General features: G+C 41.3%; 1 protein-coding gene across 1 annotated transcript in view; it reads left to right on the forward strand.

Annotated features, from left to right (window-relative positions):
• kcnb2b (potassium voltage-gated channel subfamily B member 2b) overlaps positions 1 to 13,154 on the forward strand; it is an 87,347-nt gene extending 74,193 nt beyond the window's left edge. Inside the window, exon 3 of the mRNA XM_080489863.1 lies at positions 10,601 to 13,154. Within this exon, the coding sequence (XP_080345989.1) occupies positions 10,601 to 12,580 (1,980 nt within the window). The 3' untranslated portion in view covers positions 12,581 to 13,154. The remainder of the gene's footprint in view (positions 1 to 10,600) is intronic.
• The last annotated feature ends 2,992 nt before the right edge of the window (positions 13,155 to 16,146 follow it).

The following is a 16,146-nucleotide window of genomic DNA, read 5'->3' on the forward strand; positions in this document are numbered from 1 at the left end:
ACCGTTACTTGGTCCATTTCTCCTTCTTCCTGTCCGCCGCGGCTTGGGAAAGTGTTGATTATGATGCCTTGGCCGGTGTGATTAACAGTGATCACTACTGAGGCACAGGGGCAAATACACTTAGTGGTAATTATACTTTGCCCTGCTGACTGCTCTCTCCGGCTCTTTTGCTGTCACACATGAAGAAACACACATATTCCTGCAGGAAAACTGAGCTACTCAGCTGAGAATTACTCAAAGCAGAAGAAAGTTATCATTGTGATGATGATGTTTTTCATGGTGGTTATGGTGCATGTGCATATGCATATGCACGTGTACGTGCATCCTTGTGTGTATGTGTGTAAATGTTGTAGAGGGCATGGGTACTGACTGTTTCTCCGGTCTGCCTTCTGTTCTGTTCTGTTCTGTTCTGTTCTCTAGGGGAGGAGGGGTGGATGTCAGAAGCACACGGGTTAATAATGTTGTCACGCCATAAGGGCCCAAGGCTTGTTCTCTGTTGAAATGCACACACAACTGGGGAAACACTTTCACACACTATGAAGTGCATGCACACAACCTACGAACATATGCTCATGCACACAGAAAACCTTGCAGACCAAGAACAAGCGTGTGTGTGTGTGTGTGTGTGTATGTGTGTGTGTGTGTGTGTGTGTGTGTGTGTGTGTGTGTGTGTGTGTGTGTGTGTGTGTGTGTGTGTGTGTGTGTGTGTGTGTGTGTGTGTGTGTGTGTGTGTGTGTGTGTGTGTGTGTGTGTGTGTGTCTGTGTGTCTGTGTGTCTGTGTGTCTGTGTTTCATGTATGATGATGTATGATTTCCCCAAACATTGTCAGAGCAAAGTTGCCACGCTGTGACACCAGCAGACGAGACACTAAGGAGGCAGGCTTTCACCTCTAGTTGCTTCACAGCTCCAAACATCAGTTTGTACATATTTCATAAGCAGCAAAAAATCCTTTTGTTGGATTTTCTTCGACCACCACAATAATCTAGTTACAGGAGTTGTCAAATTGGTTATACGTGATGACTTCTATTCACCGCAGCTCTGATTCTGCTCTACCTTTACAGCCCGCTCCTGCAGTGCAAGGATTACCCGCCTGTTTTCTCGCTCTCGATCAGATTTTCTGCCATTTTCGCTGTGAAAGTCATGAGCTATGATTGGCTGAAAAGTGGCTAAGAGGGCCATAGCATTGACCAGATTACAGATGAAGGACAGAAAGAACCCAAATGAAAAGGGCAAACGACAATTGGTGCAATTTAAAGTTTGCTTGAGAAGACAATGATCCAGGAGTTGAGGCCCCATAAAACTGATCAAGACATTGACCTAAAATGTAGTTTGTTGTATTCAGTAAATCCTTGGTGGTGCATTGTGCATGACTTTCCTTGCTGCCCTTCCTGGGAGGCCCTGGTCTCAGCGGGAACCACTTTTCCAGCCAACGATTAATTCGCAAAACTGCTGAGTCGTCGACGGAAATAGCACCACCACACTGCGGGATGTCTTTTTTTAATAGGCTGATGAAATAGTGTTCAACCGCCATCATATCTGTCAGGAAGACTATACTGGGCGTAGAAATCTGATAAGAGGGGGAGAGGGCTGTGTTACAGGATGCGCATAGAATGGCGCGGGCATTAGGTTTCTATTTCAATCAGCGGATGGCTCAAGGATGCTATCAGAGCTTTAAATAACTTCATCAATACACTTGATTGAGAGGGAGAATTGCAGAATTTCTCTCAAGGTTGAGTCCAGGAGCAGTCCGGTAGTCTGGCGTTGAGCATCTGAAGCGCTGTTGTTGCAAAGTGTGATTGCAAATATATTTTGTGGCCGCGAGCTCATGAATGTTTAAGTTTACCTGAGTGCCGCCACACTTTGCTGCATTGTGACCTGAAAAAAAGACACACAGGTCAGCATGTTTGCATGTACTTATACATGTAGATTAACAGGTTTAAAAACCCTTTTAGGCCAATCATTTAAAAAAAAAACTAAAAAAACACATGTATCGAGATATTAGGGGTTTACGGGTCAGTGTTTAATAAAACATCATTATATGTCATTGATATTAAAAAGTAAACTGATCAGTGTAAAAGATGCTTCGTTAAGAAATTCTCTAATTGGGAAACATGCCAGATCACAGATCTCTATGAAAGACTATTGAATATTGTATTATTTCACACAAAATGTACTTTGGACTCATTTGTCATAAGTTGTCAGGCCTTGATTTTTATATTTTTTACATTTTCAAATCGTAAACATCATTCAGGTACAGTGACATTGAATAAGAAAATCAAAATCAAGCTGGCAATATATGATAGTGTTTATGTTATGAGAAATATAATGCAAAAGATGTCATGCAATCACATAATCTTACAGATTGAGGGAACACTATAGCAGCAAAACATATCTCAATGTCTGTAATCTTTGTTCACGTTTGCAAGTGGAAACTTAACAAGCTACTAAATGAAGGGAAATTAAAACAATGAGTGGAAGATTCATTATCATTCTTAGAATACAATTCATGAAATGGATGTAATGAAAACCTTAACAAGAAGTATCGGCCCACATACTGAGCGTAGCAGCTCTGCTAATTGATAATCACAAGGTACCAATAGTGCAGAGTTGTGCAAAAGGATAAACGTGGAGAGTGTTTTGATAGTGTAACTGCCACACAGGCAAATAAACAGAGACGAAAGATGCTAAACCTTCTTTAGGAGGATTTTTCTTATTTACATTTTTCAATCATAAACATTTTTCCATTGTGACAACACTGTTTATTTTCTCTCAAATAAATTCCACCATTAGGGGCTTTAGGCATCTCCTGCAGTTGGACTAAATAGCTACAAAAGCTAAATTTAGCCTTAAAATAATTTAATGGGTCAGTCTTGATCTGCATGTTTTGGGGACGTTGTACTGAGAAACTGCAGGGAAGCTTGTCACCAGAGACTGTTATATTTAAATGTTCACTCCCTTGTCCCATGTGACATGATGGAAAAGTCAATTTCGTCCCAAAGTTGAAGGAAAGTTGCACATCCTCTCGACTGATTATGACTTATGTGCCATTCAAAGAGACTCAAAATGAGGCATTGTCAGTAGAGTATGTCGGCTAATATGTGATTATCAGTGCATGATATTTCAATCTGTTAATCATGTGTATGTCACTCTGAGGTCCCGTTGCTGTAATGGAGCCTCAGATGCTGACACACTAACTATGTTGCCTGTTGTGTGCAGGCGTGTTTGTGTGACTACCGGCCCAACAGATGAACGGACTCTATAAATATTTAATACTAGCCCACTTTATTCCTTGGCTCTACATTAAAAATAAATAAATAAATAAATTAAGTCACACACAAACAAATTGAGTATAAAAAAACGCGTGGAAAGAAGTGCTTTGAGGGGGAAAACACGCCAACAATGCCTTTTACATGAAATTAAGTTCAACGAAGAGTTTGGAGAAAACAGCCACTCTAGGAATAGACTTACCAGTAGTGGAGAAATGTGTCAATGGTTGAGGGGAAATCCCTAAATAATGTAGCAGGGTCACGTGTGAGGTCATTTCATTTTATTATTTATATATTGGTTCCAAGACTCTTTTCTTTTTTTTCCCACCTGTCATATTGTGGCTAAAAATTGAACTCTCGCTCTGCGGTAACAGAAGGTGCGGGTGTCCTGAAAGCAGATGAGAAGTGCTTATTGATTAAGCTTCCTTTCAAACACTGTCAGCCCACTCAACCATTTCTTTTTTTTCCATTGTGCTGTTGAGTAAATCTCACACTTTCTGCATTAAACAGAAACGGAAACCGTCTGATTCCTGCCTGCAAGTGGGAGATAGTTCTGCATCTCTCATTGATCTTTGCAAAGGCTTTGTGGTTTACTAAACAGTCGACAAGAAAAATAATTAGCATGTAGAGCTGGCTTCACAGGCTGTATATAGGCCATATTGCTGGGTTTGACCCTGAAAATGTGACTTTAATCATATAATGACAATACACTTTGACAAAGGTTGCCAAGCAGAGGGAGGGACAAGTAATACACTGTCGCTGAATGATGATTAATGAAATCGCCTGCAACACTGTATGGCTATGCTGCATTATGCCAAGATAGATGGGTTGTATCCACTGTAATTATTGGCTGCACTGAGGGCTGTTAAAGCTATGTGAAAAGCTCAATAGCTTTTCTGGAAATAATATGTATTCATTATTACACACCTGACTCCCTTCAGACTCCTCCAAAGTTAGGTTGCCAGATGGACTCTGGAATAGTTTATTTTAATCTGATTTAGTTGCAAAAGTTTGAACAAAGGGTTTTGGGACATATTTGTGCACACACACACACACATATTGTATCAGCTTCAAAGAATTAATTTGGATCAGGTTTATCTGTTGTTTTTTTTCTCCGTTTTTTTCTTTTTTTTTTATGAACTCAATTATCTTGTCTGCAGACTAATGGCTTCGGAATTGAGGCCCAAATCATAATGGCTGTGGCATCCCTCCAAACCTCTCTGAATGTCTGAACGCGGGTGGATCTGCAGAACAAAATAGTTGATGGCTACTGAATATCTCTCTCTCGCTCTCGCTCTCTCCCTCTCTCTTGCTCTCATTCTTTTTCTTTTTGAGTTCTTTGGAAACTGGCCATGGTGAGGGCACTCAACCAGCAGAATCTTGACAGAGTGTTGCAGGAGGGAGGGGTCTCCCCTCCTTTCTTGTAGATTAATGTAAGGTCTTTCTAAGGGTGTTTTCAAGTCATACTCCAACTATCCATGGCTTATAAATCTTGTTAAAGTATCTAAAGAGTCCTTAATAACGCCACATTTGATCAGTGTCATCATTAATTGTTGGTAATGGTTCAGTAACTGAATTTGTACGCATTCAAAAGTCCTACCTTTCCATTTGCCCCCCCCCCCCCCCCCCCCCCCCAAGCCCCAAACCCGTCTCCAGCATATGGAGCCACTGGTCTGAATAATCCGGAGAGATTTATCCACTTGCACTTGAAAACTTAAGTAAATAATTCATGACAGTAAAATATTGTTCTTTGTTTTAATGTACCAAAACTGTGGCGCCCCAGCACCCCTGCACGGCTCGGTGAGGTCGTCACCCAGGAGGAGATACAGTCCCAGAAGATGGAATACCGCACAAGTCCTGGAATCAATCCACATTACCATAGCCATAATCACCCGGATTGATTCGGCAGCAAAAAATTATCATACCTGAGGAATGACTCAATTTGCCCTGCATAAATTGACGACACCAGTGGGGGAGAGGTGGAGGCAGGGGCGGAGGCGTCGCTGTGGACCTCAGAGGTGGATCATGGTCCGTAAGCGCTCCGAGCTGGGATATCAATAGGAGCTCACTGGGCTTGGCTCAATGTCCATAATGTGATGTGTACACAATCGATAGCCTCCCCCAAGCTGGCAAATGGGCCTCTCATGTGGCGCAGGTTATTTTTCTTCCACACCACCTCTATCCTCCACCCCCCGCGATGTAAATGCAGACAGAGGAGGTGATGCAAGAAGCCGGGTGTAACTGTGAGACTACAGCACTGTCACTGATGACAGGACATTTACAGAGGAGTTAGTGCCCGTATTGACTGCTTCCTGTGGGAACTAAAACCGGATGGGGAAAGGTGACTCTCACAATTTGAAGAGTTGTGGTTGAGATGACAGGATGGAAATCAAGAGGGGCTCAGCGGAGAGACTCGAGAGGGCTCTTAACGCTGCGACTCTTGTGTGTCCGCTTCCCTGGATCAACTTTGCGCTTCCTACTCAGGGTCGCCCTGAGGATGTAAAACCACTTTAAAGGAGCTGCAGAATGAAATCATGACGACTGGTGTGAGTGTGGGTGACTAAAGCAAATTCTCCTTCATGCACAGAAGATATTCCCCCTGTAGTGCTGCCCAAATCATTGATTTTTTTTTGTTTTTGTTTTAAGTTGTCCCCAGAGGAAGTGTTCTAGTTTTTCGTGATTAGTTTTGTAATTTGCTCATCACTATAAAAAAAAATAAGTCATCACAGTCCTTTTAAATACGTCTTGGTCCGTCTGTCTTTCATCTCACTGTAAATCTCAACGTGAAGCCCCTCGCTGACGCAGCCGTGCTCAAGCTGACTTTGCTGCAAGCGCGGCGGTGATGAGTCAGAACGGACACAGACAACTAAAGCGTGCCACACGCCACCTAATCATCTAAAGACTTTACCCTCCTGTCTAAGCCAATCAGGTCTCTTGACTGGCCTCGCTGTGACCTGACGGGAGCGCCGTGATCTCGAGGTCAAAACTCTCCCAGGTAGTGGGAAAGGAAAGACTAAGACATGAAGAAAAGTTCGGATTTTGGGATTTTAAACACCATTAAAACAATATAAACTCATTTATAATTTGCTATTAATATAATAAGAAATATCAGACGACTAGTGACATTTCAATCTGAATTATATTCAGCTGATAGATAATAGCTTAACAGATTACAAAGTGTCCCGTTTAGTAAATTGCCTTATTTCACTTCCTGTGTCTGTCTGCGTTCGTCCTCTCGGTCGCTTCCAGTTCAGCTGGCTTTCCGTTTTCTTTTTTTTTTAAATCTATAGCCTTTGATGCTATACTTAATGCCACCGCTCATGCAAATCAGGGGTAAAGAAGAGAAAGTCTGAAGTAATTGATCTTCTTTACTACTCCCACTCAATTACTGCAGGTTAATGTAAGCCACCTCGGGATTGCTCATGCCGGCGCTCAAACGCCATTTGTGGCGTCCATGAGGTGTGTGAGAGTGAGACCGCAGGGGTGCGGGTCAGTGAAAACATTAATCACCATGTCTCTGTGTGAGAGTGTGTTTGTGTGCAAGCCCACACGACCATCCGTAGCGCAGTTTCAAAGTGTAGACGACTAACTGGTTCCTGTGAGGCAAATAAAACATCGACTGTAAATAAAGAATGGTTGACCTCTCAGAAATGTTTTACCTTTTGTCCGTATTTCAATAACTCATGCACATACTACACCGTTTGCTGTGGTGTATCCGAGAGCTCAGCTATGCAGCCTACTCAATTTACTGCTGGTAAGCCTATAAACCGGGCACAATCATTATTTCATCCTCTTATCCGCTCTTCTACCTTGTTCATGTTCAGCAACAGGAGCACAAGCAAAGGTCCCCTGATTTAAGCGAGCTTTCCACGAGCTTACCAAAAAAGTTCAGGGGTTTGAAAGCAATCTGTGTCCTTACTATGACTCCTTCAGCTCAGTGCCAGGCCTGCCTGGGTTGCTTCACTTAGCTGCTAATAGGTTTAACCTAATCAGTACCAGCATTCATTTACTGATAACACTTCCCCAACTGAGCCATGACACCATCTCTTCTCTCCGGCTCTGTCACAAAATCTTTCTCTGCCTCTAAAATTCCATAGGGAGAAACTTCCTTTAACAAAAACATTGATAGTAAACATGTATACTTGTCTGCTGGCAATGGAAGCAATGAACAGTACATACAAATTCCTGTGATTAAGTAGTTTATTTTTGTACCCAATCAATTATAGGGCATTCATTACATAACTGAAAATTGCAGAAATGTACCTTGCTATTATGTTTGCATGATATTCACGTATGCATGAGATATATAGTCATCTTGTTAAGTATTGTAGTAATGATATGATTTAAAATAGATGTAAACACTTAAATCATATTAATATCTTTGACCTTTGAGATTTGTTCTTCTAAATAACTGTGTTTTTGGGGGGTTTTTTGAGCACGTTAACATCGTGATAACTACAAATTCACAATATATTATGCAGCACTACTTGTCATCATACAACATTCCAAGAGATCTTTAGCTTATGTTGCTTTGTAAAGTCAGAAAAAAATTACTATTTACATGTCATTTGTATTCGATAAAAAGCTTGGTAAAAATCACAAAACATTTGTAAAAGGTTATACAGTTCTGGGGTCATTCAACATGACATGTAATTCACATGAATGAATGAATGAATGAATGAATAAATGAATTATTTTTATTTAACTGTCATGCACACATGTGCCCAGCCCACATGGGCTTATATGACACTATATACATTAATTGGAAGATGACAGTCATGGTACCTCTTAAATATAACACGAACATTTCATCAAAGTCAAGAGTCTGGATACAAAGCTTTCAGTCTTATTGTACATGCTTTTTCAACATATCTTGCCAAACAAAAAAATTCATTTTTAAACAACCAACTCAGCATATCACCTTCTGCCAACCAAAAGAGATCACGATTGCCGCTGTAAATTTTTTCCAAAAAAGTAATTCTTAAATCATTATACAGTGGACAATACAACATGAAATGAAATTCATCCTCCACCAAATATAAGTCACAATCATAACATCGACTATTCTCTTCAGAGGCCCCTTTGTAATGACCCACCGCCACCTCTAGGGGCAGCACTCCTGCCCTAAGCTGAGCACAGAGCGACCTCTGTCCTCTTTTTAATTTACAATTAACATAAAGCTCTGTGGAAAAACAATCTTTAAACTGAACGTAACTTCTCAATTTAGGTTCCAGTGTCCACTGCTCTTTGTAATTATCAAATAATATCTGCCCATGGTTTTTTATTTGACGTTGGAAATTTTTCAAAAACAATGATTGTAAATTCATTTTTGTAAATATTTGAGGGACCTCATGAGAGTTTTTCATGCACTTGGAATATGTTTACCTTAGTTTTATCTGCATAATGCTTATCATCAAATATGTGGCCAAGGACCATTTTCATAATTGTTACAGGTTCAAGAAATCCTGAACAAGGAGTGCCTTCCTCTATATGCGGCACCACTTTATTTAATCACAATTTCCTACTTTGAATATCCATGTTTTTTACTGATGTGTGTTCCCTGTATACCTTATTGTTTGTCTGAGAAATGTGATTTGATATTTTATACAAGTAAATTAGAGCATCTGCTTTTAATAATATTATCAAATATGGCATAACAGTAACTAATACTGTGGACAGATGGATGGATGATTTCTTTTTAAGCTACATTAGTTGTTTAGTTTTCAATGCCTTTTCCATCGCTCCTGTTTGTGGAAACGTCCTTGACCTTTTCAGGCTAATGTTTAGTCAACAGGAATTGCAGATCCATAAACACTGCAAGATCCTTGCGCTTTATCTCATCGTATTTGGTGCTCATATGGGGAATTTATTGAAATTCATTTAGTCCCGGAAAAGATACAGTGGGTGTCATCACACTGCTCAGTGTAACAACGTCGTCAGTGTGATCTTCAACTTAATTTGGTTTTAGATTAGTATTCAGGGCGCTTTGTTTTTCCTGTCTAGAGTGAGACTCCTCAATCTCTGTTCATTACATTTTAATAGGTTTTTCATCGTTGAGGTCATAGAGAACTTTGTTCAAAAGAATGGTAATTCTTCTAAGCGCTGGATTTCAGTTTGGGTTATGATGCACTGTGCTGGACTGGATGTGGGACAGACACTTCACCTGTGTGGGTAGAAACCTTAAGTGGATCTGTGGGAAAGGACATCAACAAATCCCAACTACTTAACTGTGGTGAAAGGCGGAGGCACAGCTGAATTGTTAGATAAAACTGATATAAAAGAATGAGTAATGTGGTAGTTTTCACTGTTGAACCAACAAAACACACACATCCTCACACAATCTTACATTCATTCACAGTCTTTCCTGCACAATACAGTATATTGATCACATGCTATTTTCCAAACTAAACATTTAAAGCCACATTTAATCAGTTCAGTAAATTCTACTCATGGACCTGCAGCTGAAGTTCATGACCATATTGCATTACACCCAATATTCTTACACATTCTCTGTCTGCACAAGAAACAAAATCTTCATTATGATTTTATCTGAAAATAGTATGCTTTTAAATGCTTCTGCAGTTGTTTTTTTCCTTTCTATATTGAGTCGTTATCTATGGCTGGCAGAGGGAAATTTAGGCTGTTGCCAACAGGTGGAGCCAAACCTCTGTTAACCTTTTATCAGTTACACATAAACTCTCCCTCTCAAACGCACTCTTGCACACTGCTTTGTGCACACACTCTGCACCCCTCTAAATTGTGTTTATCACCCAGTTGTGTCTCCTTATTTAAATAGACGTCTTGTGTATCCAACAATCCATCATGTAAAGCTGCATTCACTCATAGGATTAATCAGTCATTGGCTTCATCTGTCATTTCACATTACCTCGTGACCCTATAGTGTCCGTCTCTGGCATGTCTTAGATTCTTTACATGCATAATGGAGTACTCATCTGTATGCAGGAACACACCCACAGTGCCTTTTAAGCAAATGCAGCCACATTACTGGACTCATACCATTTACTGTACTCATAACACCTCTCAGCCTTTTTCATGCATGTTTATCTGCTTCAGTGCGTCTCTGATCTGTCACGAAACACTCGGCTCTAAAACGTCGACTGACTGTGAGGCATAGAATTGTGGATTCAGTCAGGGAAATATTGTGCATAAGTTGACTTTCTAAATGATGGCTCATGCATTGTCTATTCATATTAGCTGAGAATAGTTATTCTCTTTTCTCTCCATTTCATGCCAACAATGTGATCGCGAGAAATTGAATGGATTTCCGAGGCGGAAAAAATAATATTTTATGTCTGTGTGTGCTCTCTTCTCAGGCTCTTGCCATCATATCAATCCTGTTCATCATCCTGTCTACCATCGCGCTGTCTCTCAACACCTTACCAGAGCTCCAGGACAAAGACGAGTTTGGTCACGCCAATGACAACCCCCAGCTGGCCCACGTGGAGGCCGTGTGCATTGCCTGGTTCACCATGGAGTACCTGCTTCGCTTCCTCTCTTCTCCCAATAAGTGGAAGTTTTTCAAAGGCCCGCTCAATGTCATTGACTTGTTGGCCATCTTGCCCTACTATGTCACCATCTTCTTAACCGAGTCCAACAGGAGTGTGCTGCAGTTTCAAAATGTGCGCCGTGTGGTGCAGATATTCAGGATCATGAGAATATTGAGGATCCTGAAGTTGGCCAGGCACTCCACAGGGCTCCAGTCTCTTGGATTTACTCTGAGAAGGAGCTACAATGAACTTGGGTTGCTTATTTTATTTCTCGCCATGGGCATCATGATATTTTCCAGCTTAGTTTTCTTTGCGGAGAAAGACGAAGATGCCACCAAATTCACCAGTATCCCTGCCTCATTCTGGTGGGCCACCATCACCATGACTACAGTGGGATACGGGGACATTTATCCTCAGACTTTACTTGGGAAGATTGTGGGAGGCCTCTGCTGTATTGCAGGAGTGCTGGTCATTGCTCTGCCAATCCCCATCATTGTCAACAACTTCTCTGAGTTCTATAAGGAACAGAAGAGGCAGGAGAAAGCCATCAAGAGGAGAGAGGCACTGGAGAGAGCCAAGAGGAATGGCAGCATTGTGTCAATGAACCTTAAAGATGCCTTTGCCCGCAGTATGGAACTGATGGATGTGGTGGTGGAGAAAGGAGAGGACAAACCCTCCCTTGATAACCACCTGTCGCCAAACCGCTGGGGCAGCTCAACCAGGCATGCCACCTCAGAAACCAATCTGAAATCACCAGATAAAAGAAACTCAGAGTCTCTGCTGCAGAGCTCCCCCAATCGCATAGCCATCACTACTACCGGGAGTCCGCAGAGGACAAACAGGACCCCGCAGCACCTTAATGTTCAGAGGCTTGAGGAGATGTACAACCAGATGACAAAGTCCCAGTCCTTCACCAATCTCAATACAACAAGCTCCATGAGCACTCTGAGCACAACGATGACCGGCCCTGCCTCGCCGAAGAAATCCCAAAGCCCTGAATTCACATTGAAAGAGGAGGTGGAGTTGGAAATGAAAGAAGTCCAGCCCCTCTCAGCAGATAACATTGCCAGCTGTTCAGCATACCTGCGAAAACTGAGCACCAACTCAGGTGAGGGGGTTACTGTGCCGTGTCAGATTAGACACCCCAGAGCTCCACCCTTTCTGGATCTTGGCCAATTGAGAGCAGGTAATGACCAAAGCTCTCCTCACTTCACCATCAAAGATGACCCCCATAAATCCGTCAACCCAGGTGATGAATCCGAGCTTCACAGAGAAGAAAAAGAGAGCTTCAACAGTGCTGCAGAGAATCTTCACAGCTCTCCGAGAGGGAATAACCCACTAAAGCTAAAAGAGTTGAAGGTTAATTTCACCAAAACCTCTGCTGAAGGTCCTCTAACGCCACCCAGCACAACCTCTCCAGGAGACATCAGCTCCAGCATCCTGGGAGAAGAGACCCCGGAGGGAGAGACATCGCCACTCATCCCCAGTTCAGAGGATTTGCTCCCGGTCACAGTGGTGGACACTTGCCCCTTGCCCCAAAATAGGCTGATGGTGGACACCCCACCCGGCGATGAAGATCAATCCACAGAGAACCACGAGGAGAAGCATCTGATGGAGGTGGCAGGCGCTGCACCTTTGTCACCTAAGACAGCCACACAAAATTGCAGCCAGGGCGTTGTCGGTGCAGGCGAGGAGGCCGACAGCAACCAAAGTGGACACAAGGTGGAGAACCACATCTTTACATCCGACATCCACCTGATACCCGGAGACGGCAGCCTCTCTCCAACCTGTGAAACCAGCATGTGAATGTAAGGAAAGCTTTTGGGGACAGTAAGTCCAGCTACAACCTCAGCCTGATGTGTTGGAGAGCGGGAAGAAAAGTCCAAGGGGCAGTTGTAGTGAAAGATATTTTTGCATGGCATGACAAGTCTCTTTTACTTGTGTTATAGTGTGTTGCTGAAAAAGAAACTGCAATGATCTGTGCAGATTGGGGATTCACTTTGGAACAAAACAGTGGGGTCAAAAGGGACGCTCATGAAAAACTGAGAACTCATCAACTAAAGGAGACACAGGTCCTCCCAGTGTACATAAAGACTGTCTCCTTTTCTAGCAAAAGAAGGAAATGCACAGAGGGACTTATCTGTAAAAAGCATGCACTTAAAAAAAATTTGGGAAAAAAAAAACTGACAGATATTTTACGGTGCTTCGTTTGCTGAAAGCGCTCCACTGTAAATACTAGGACATTTAAGGCAATGACAATGCACAGGATGGCAAAGGAAGACTGACACTGAAGATACAAATATCTGTGAAAACGGAGGGGTGGGGGTGTGAATCGACAGCCCTCAGCTCAGCCTGGGTGTTGCATCGTAGCGACCTATTTAAAAAAAAAAAAAAAAGAAAAAAACAACATATCATTACCTTTTGTGGAAATGCAAAGTGTTCCCATGACGACCCTGTAATGTTTTTTTTTTTTCCTTGTGAAACATGGTGTATGAAACTGTAATGTTGACATTGTTGCTCTTAGTTTACAAAACAGCTGTGGAACTTTAAGTTTGAGCATCCAATACTCAATCTTTGAAATCGATTAACTGAGGCAGGAAGGACAAGAGCACCTTGATTCCTCTAAATACACCATTAGTTGCCAAATACGTATTTAACCAGTAAGAACAGGAACTACCAGATACTGCAGTAGCAAAATTTAAGGTAATAATCGAAGTGGTTCTCCTACTCCTTCAGCCTTCTTCAGTCCTTCCAAACCACAAGATGATCTTATTTACTCTCTGACATCTGATATATACACCTAAAGGTAGTTTTAAGAATAAAGTATGAAATAAGTAGGTCTAGATTGGTCGTAGCGAAGTTCTACAATAGGTAAGTGAGACTCCAGAGTTAGGAGTAATTAATAATTCAGCACAGTAGATTTGGTCATTAACGCAGATATATGCTTTGCTCAGCCATTATCAACTTTGACGATTCAAACGAGATAGGCTATGATAAAAAAAAAAAATTACACTTTCTGATATCAGTGGACCAAATCAAGCACACTGACAAGCTTTCATCTATCTCAGCTGCATCGTAACATATAAGATAATAACATGTATTAACGCGGTAGTTTTTCTTTAATTATTATTGTTATTATGGTTTGTTTAGCTGCGTTGTTTTCACTGTCCTATTCTCTGGTGTCATTGTTGACATTTGTTCTGTACTACTACAATTTTTATCTAATCCTGCTGATAAGGCTTCTTTTTTTTTTTTTTTTTTTTTTTTTTTTTTTGTATATGTGTGGTATCTTTTTTGAACAGTAATTTATTGTGTTTTATTGTGAACAAATTTATTTTCAGTCGAACTTAAACCCAAAGGAGTTTTGTTTTTGTTTTCTCTGTACCTCTCTCTCTCTGGTCTTCTGTCTCGCTTTTGTTTTACACTGACTGAAAATATCTGTTGTATGTTGCCTTTTATTCCAATTTATTGCTGGAATATTTGTTTGTTTTGAGTTTTGTTTGGTTTGTTTTTTACTTACAGCGTGACACTTGGCTGAGCATACTGGTAAGGTGTTTGTGATAGCCACACAAACCAGATTGACAATGACAGGACAAACATAGGTGACTTTTTTTTTTTTTTTTTTTTTTTTGGGGGGGGGGTTTGTTTTACAGTTTTCTTTCTTTTTCTTATTATTATCATGTTTATTTGGTCTGTTTTTTTTTCACTGAGAGGCGTGGAATGTGCAATACCGCATACTGCAATCTATGCAGGCCAAGAATTGTGGCACTTTATTTTATGTCTATGGGAATTTGTAAGTGTACAGGCAGAAATTACTTGTATTTTTCAAATGTTATATCTTTAATATGAGGCAAACCAGTATTACAACTACCAGAATCTCACAAACAATGCAAATGAGAATTTGACTTTTACTTTTTCATATTCTATGGCTGGCTGAATGCTGTCAAGCACATTAATGCCAGGCGTCGCTGAACCTCAAATTTGATTATCTGTGGGAATATGGATCCAAATTGACCACCAGGGCCTTTTGTAATGCTGTTAGATTGACACACAAATCTAACAAATGTCTGTGGAAATGTTAGCATAATCTAATTTCATTGGCCACAAACAAAGGATTTTGTGTTTTTTGTGAATTAATGTTGAGAATGATTCTATTTTTTCTAAACCAAAATGGAGCACGACCACAATTTCCTGCCATACGGTGGTTGAAATGATGCGTGCCTTTTCATAACACCTCCGTTTATGAGAAGGTAGCAAGTCATTTTGCTTTGTTCATATAGCACTGTACAGAAAATTCTAATTTTATAGGAGAAATCAGGTCTTTATGTAATAGATACAAGTAATGTTATTGAGTTCTCAGGTTTTCTATAACTCTCTAATGTTCTGATTGGATAGATTATCTGTTTCTTCTTTAACAGCTAATGTCAGCTCGTTACTTCTGTAGTTTTTGAAAGGTGATGTTGTCAAATTCACGTTGATGTCTTGGCTCTTGGAGTAAGGGGCCGCAATATTTCTCCCTCCTCCTGGGTAATGTGTGTACCACATTCAGTACCCCCCCCCCCCCCCCCCCCCCCCCCCCCCCCCCCCGCCATCAATCTTCAGTGAGGTAGAGAGGAGTGCAAACTAAGGGACGGAGGTTTTAACGAAGAGGGAGAGCGGCCGCGGTCTGGAACACATCCCTGCTGTCCCTGATTCATCTGATTCTTTCCTCTGCTAACGCCACCGAGTGCTCCAGTCCCGGCAGCTCCAGAGGCTCTCACCACCTGGCATCCCCTCAGGAACAACGATCAACGGCTTAAAAACAAGGCATGGAGAAGAAATTGGTAACATTGCGTCAGTGGTCCATCACTTCTTTTGCGTGTGTGTGTGTGTGTGTGTGTGTGTGTGTGTGTGTGTGTGTGTGTGTGTGTGTGTGTGTGTGTGTGTGTGTGTGTGCGTGCATACTGTATGCCCAAAGTAGCATAATCTGACTCAGTATTCAGAGATTCATGTGAGACCTCATGAAGTTATCTTTGCGAAACGACCGACCCCTCATCAGAAACTAAGAGTAAAATGTGGGGTCAATGTTATTGTTTGGGATATTTAACAGTCTTTATTTTCTTTTTTTTTTTTAAAAAGAAAGTTGGATGATAATCTTCCAGTTTTTGTTTTTTTATTTTTATTTTTATTTTTTTTTTTCTGTACCTGTACGTTCAATTTATCCTTCATCCCTTGTTATTATTAATCGCGTCTCGGTGTTAGCTTTGAGTAATCCTTCATTTTGACAGGTAAGGTAGAGAAACAAGGGATTGATCGGTTGCATCCCACTGGGATGAAGTTTGTGTGGATACTGAAGTTACTCCTGTGAGCTGACAGCTTCAGGACGGCGCTCT

This window comes from Lipophrys pholis (assembly GCF_963383615.2).
Source record: "Lipophrys pholis genome assembly, chromosome: 20".
In the NCBI taxonomy this organism is placed as follows: Eukaryota; Metazoa; Chordata; class Actinopteri; order Blenniiformes; family Blenniidae; genus Lipophrys; species Lipophrys pholis.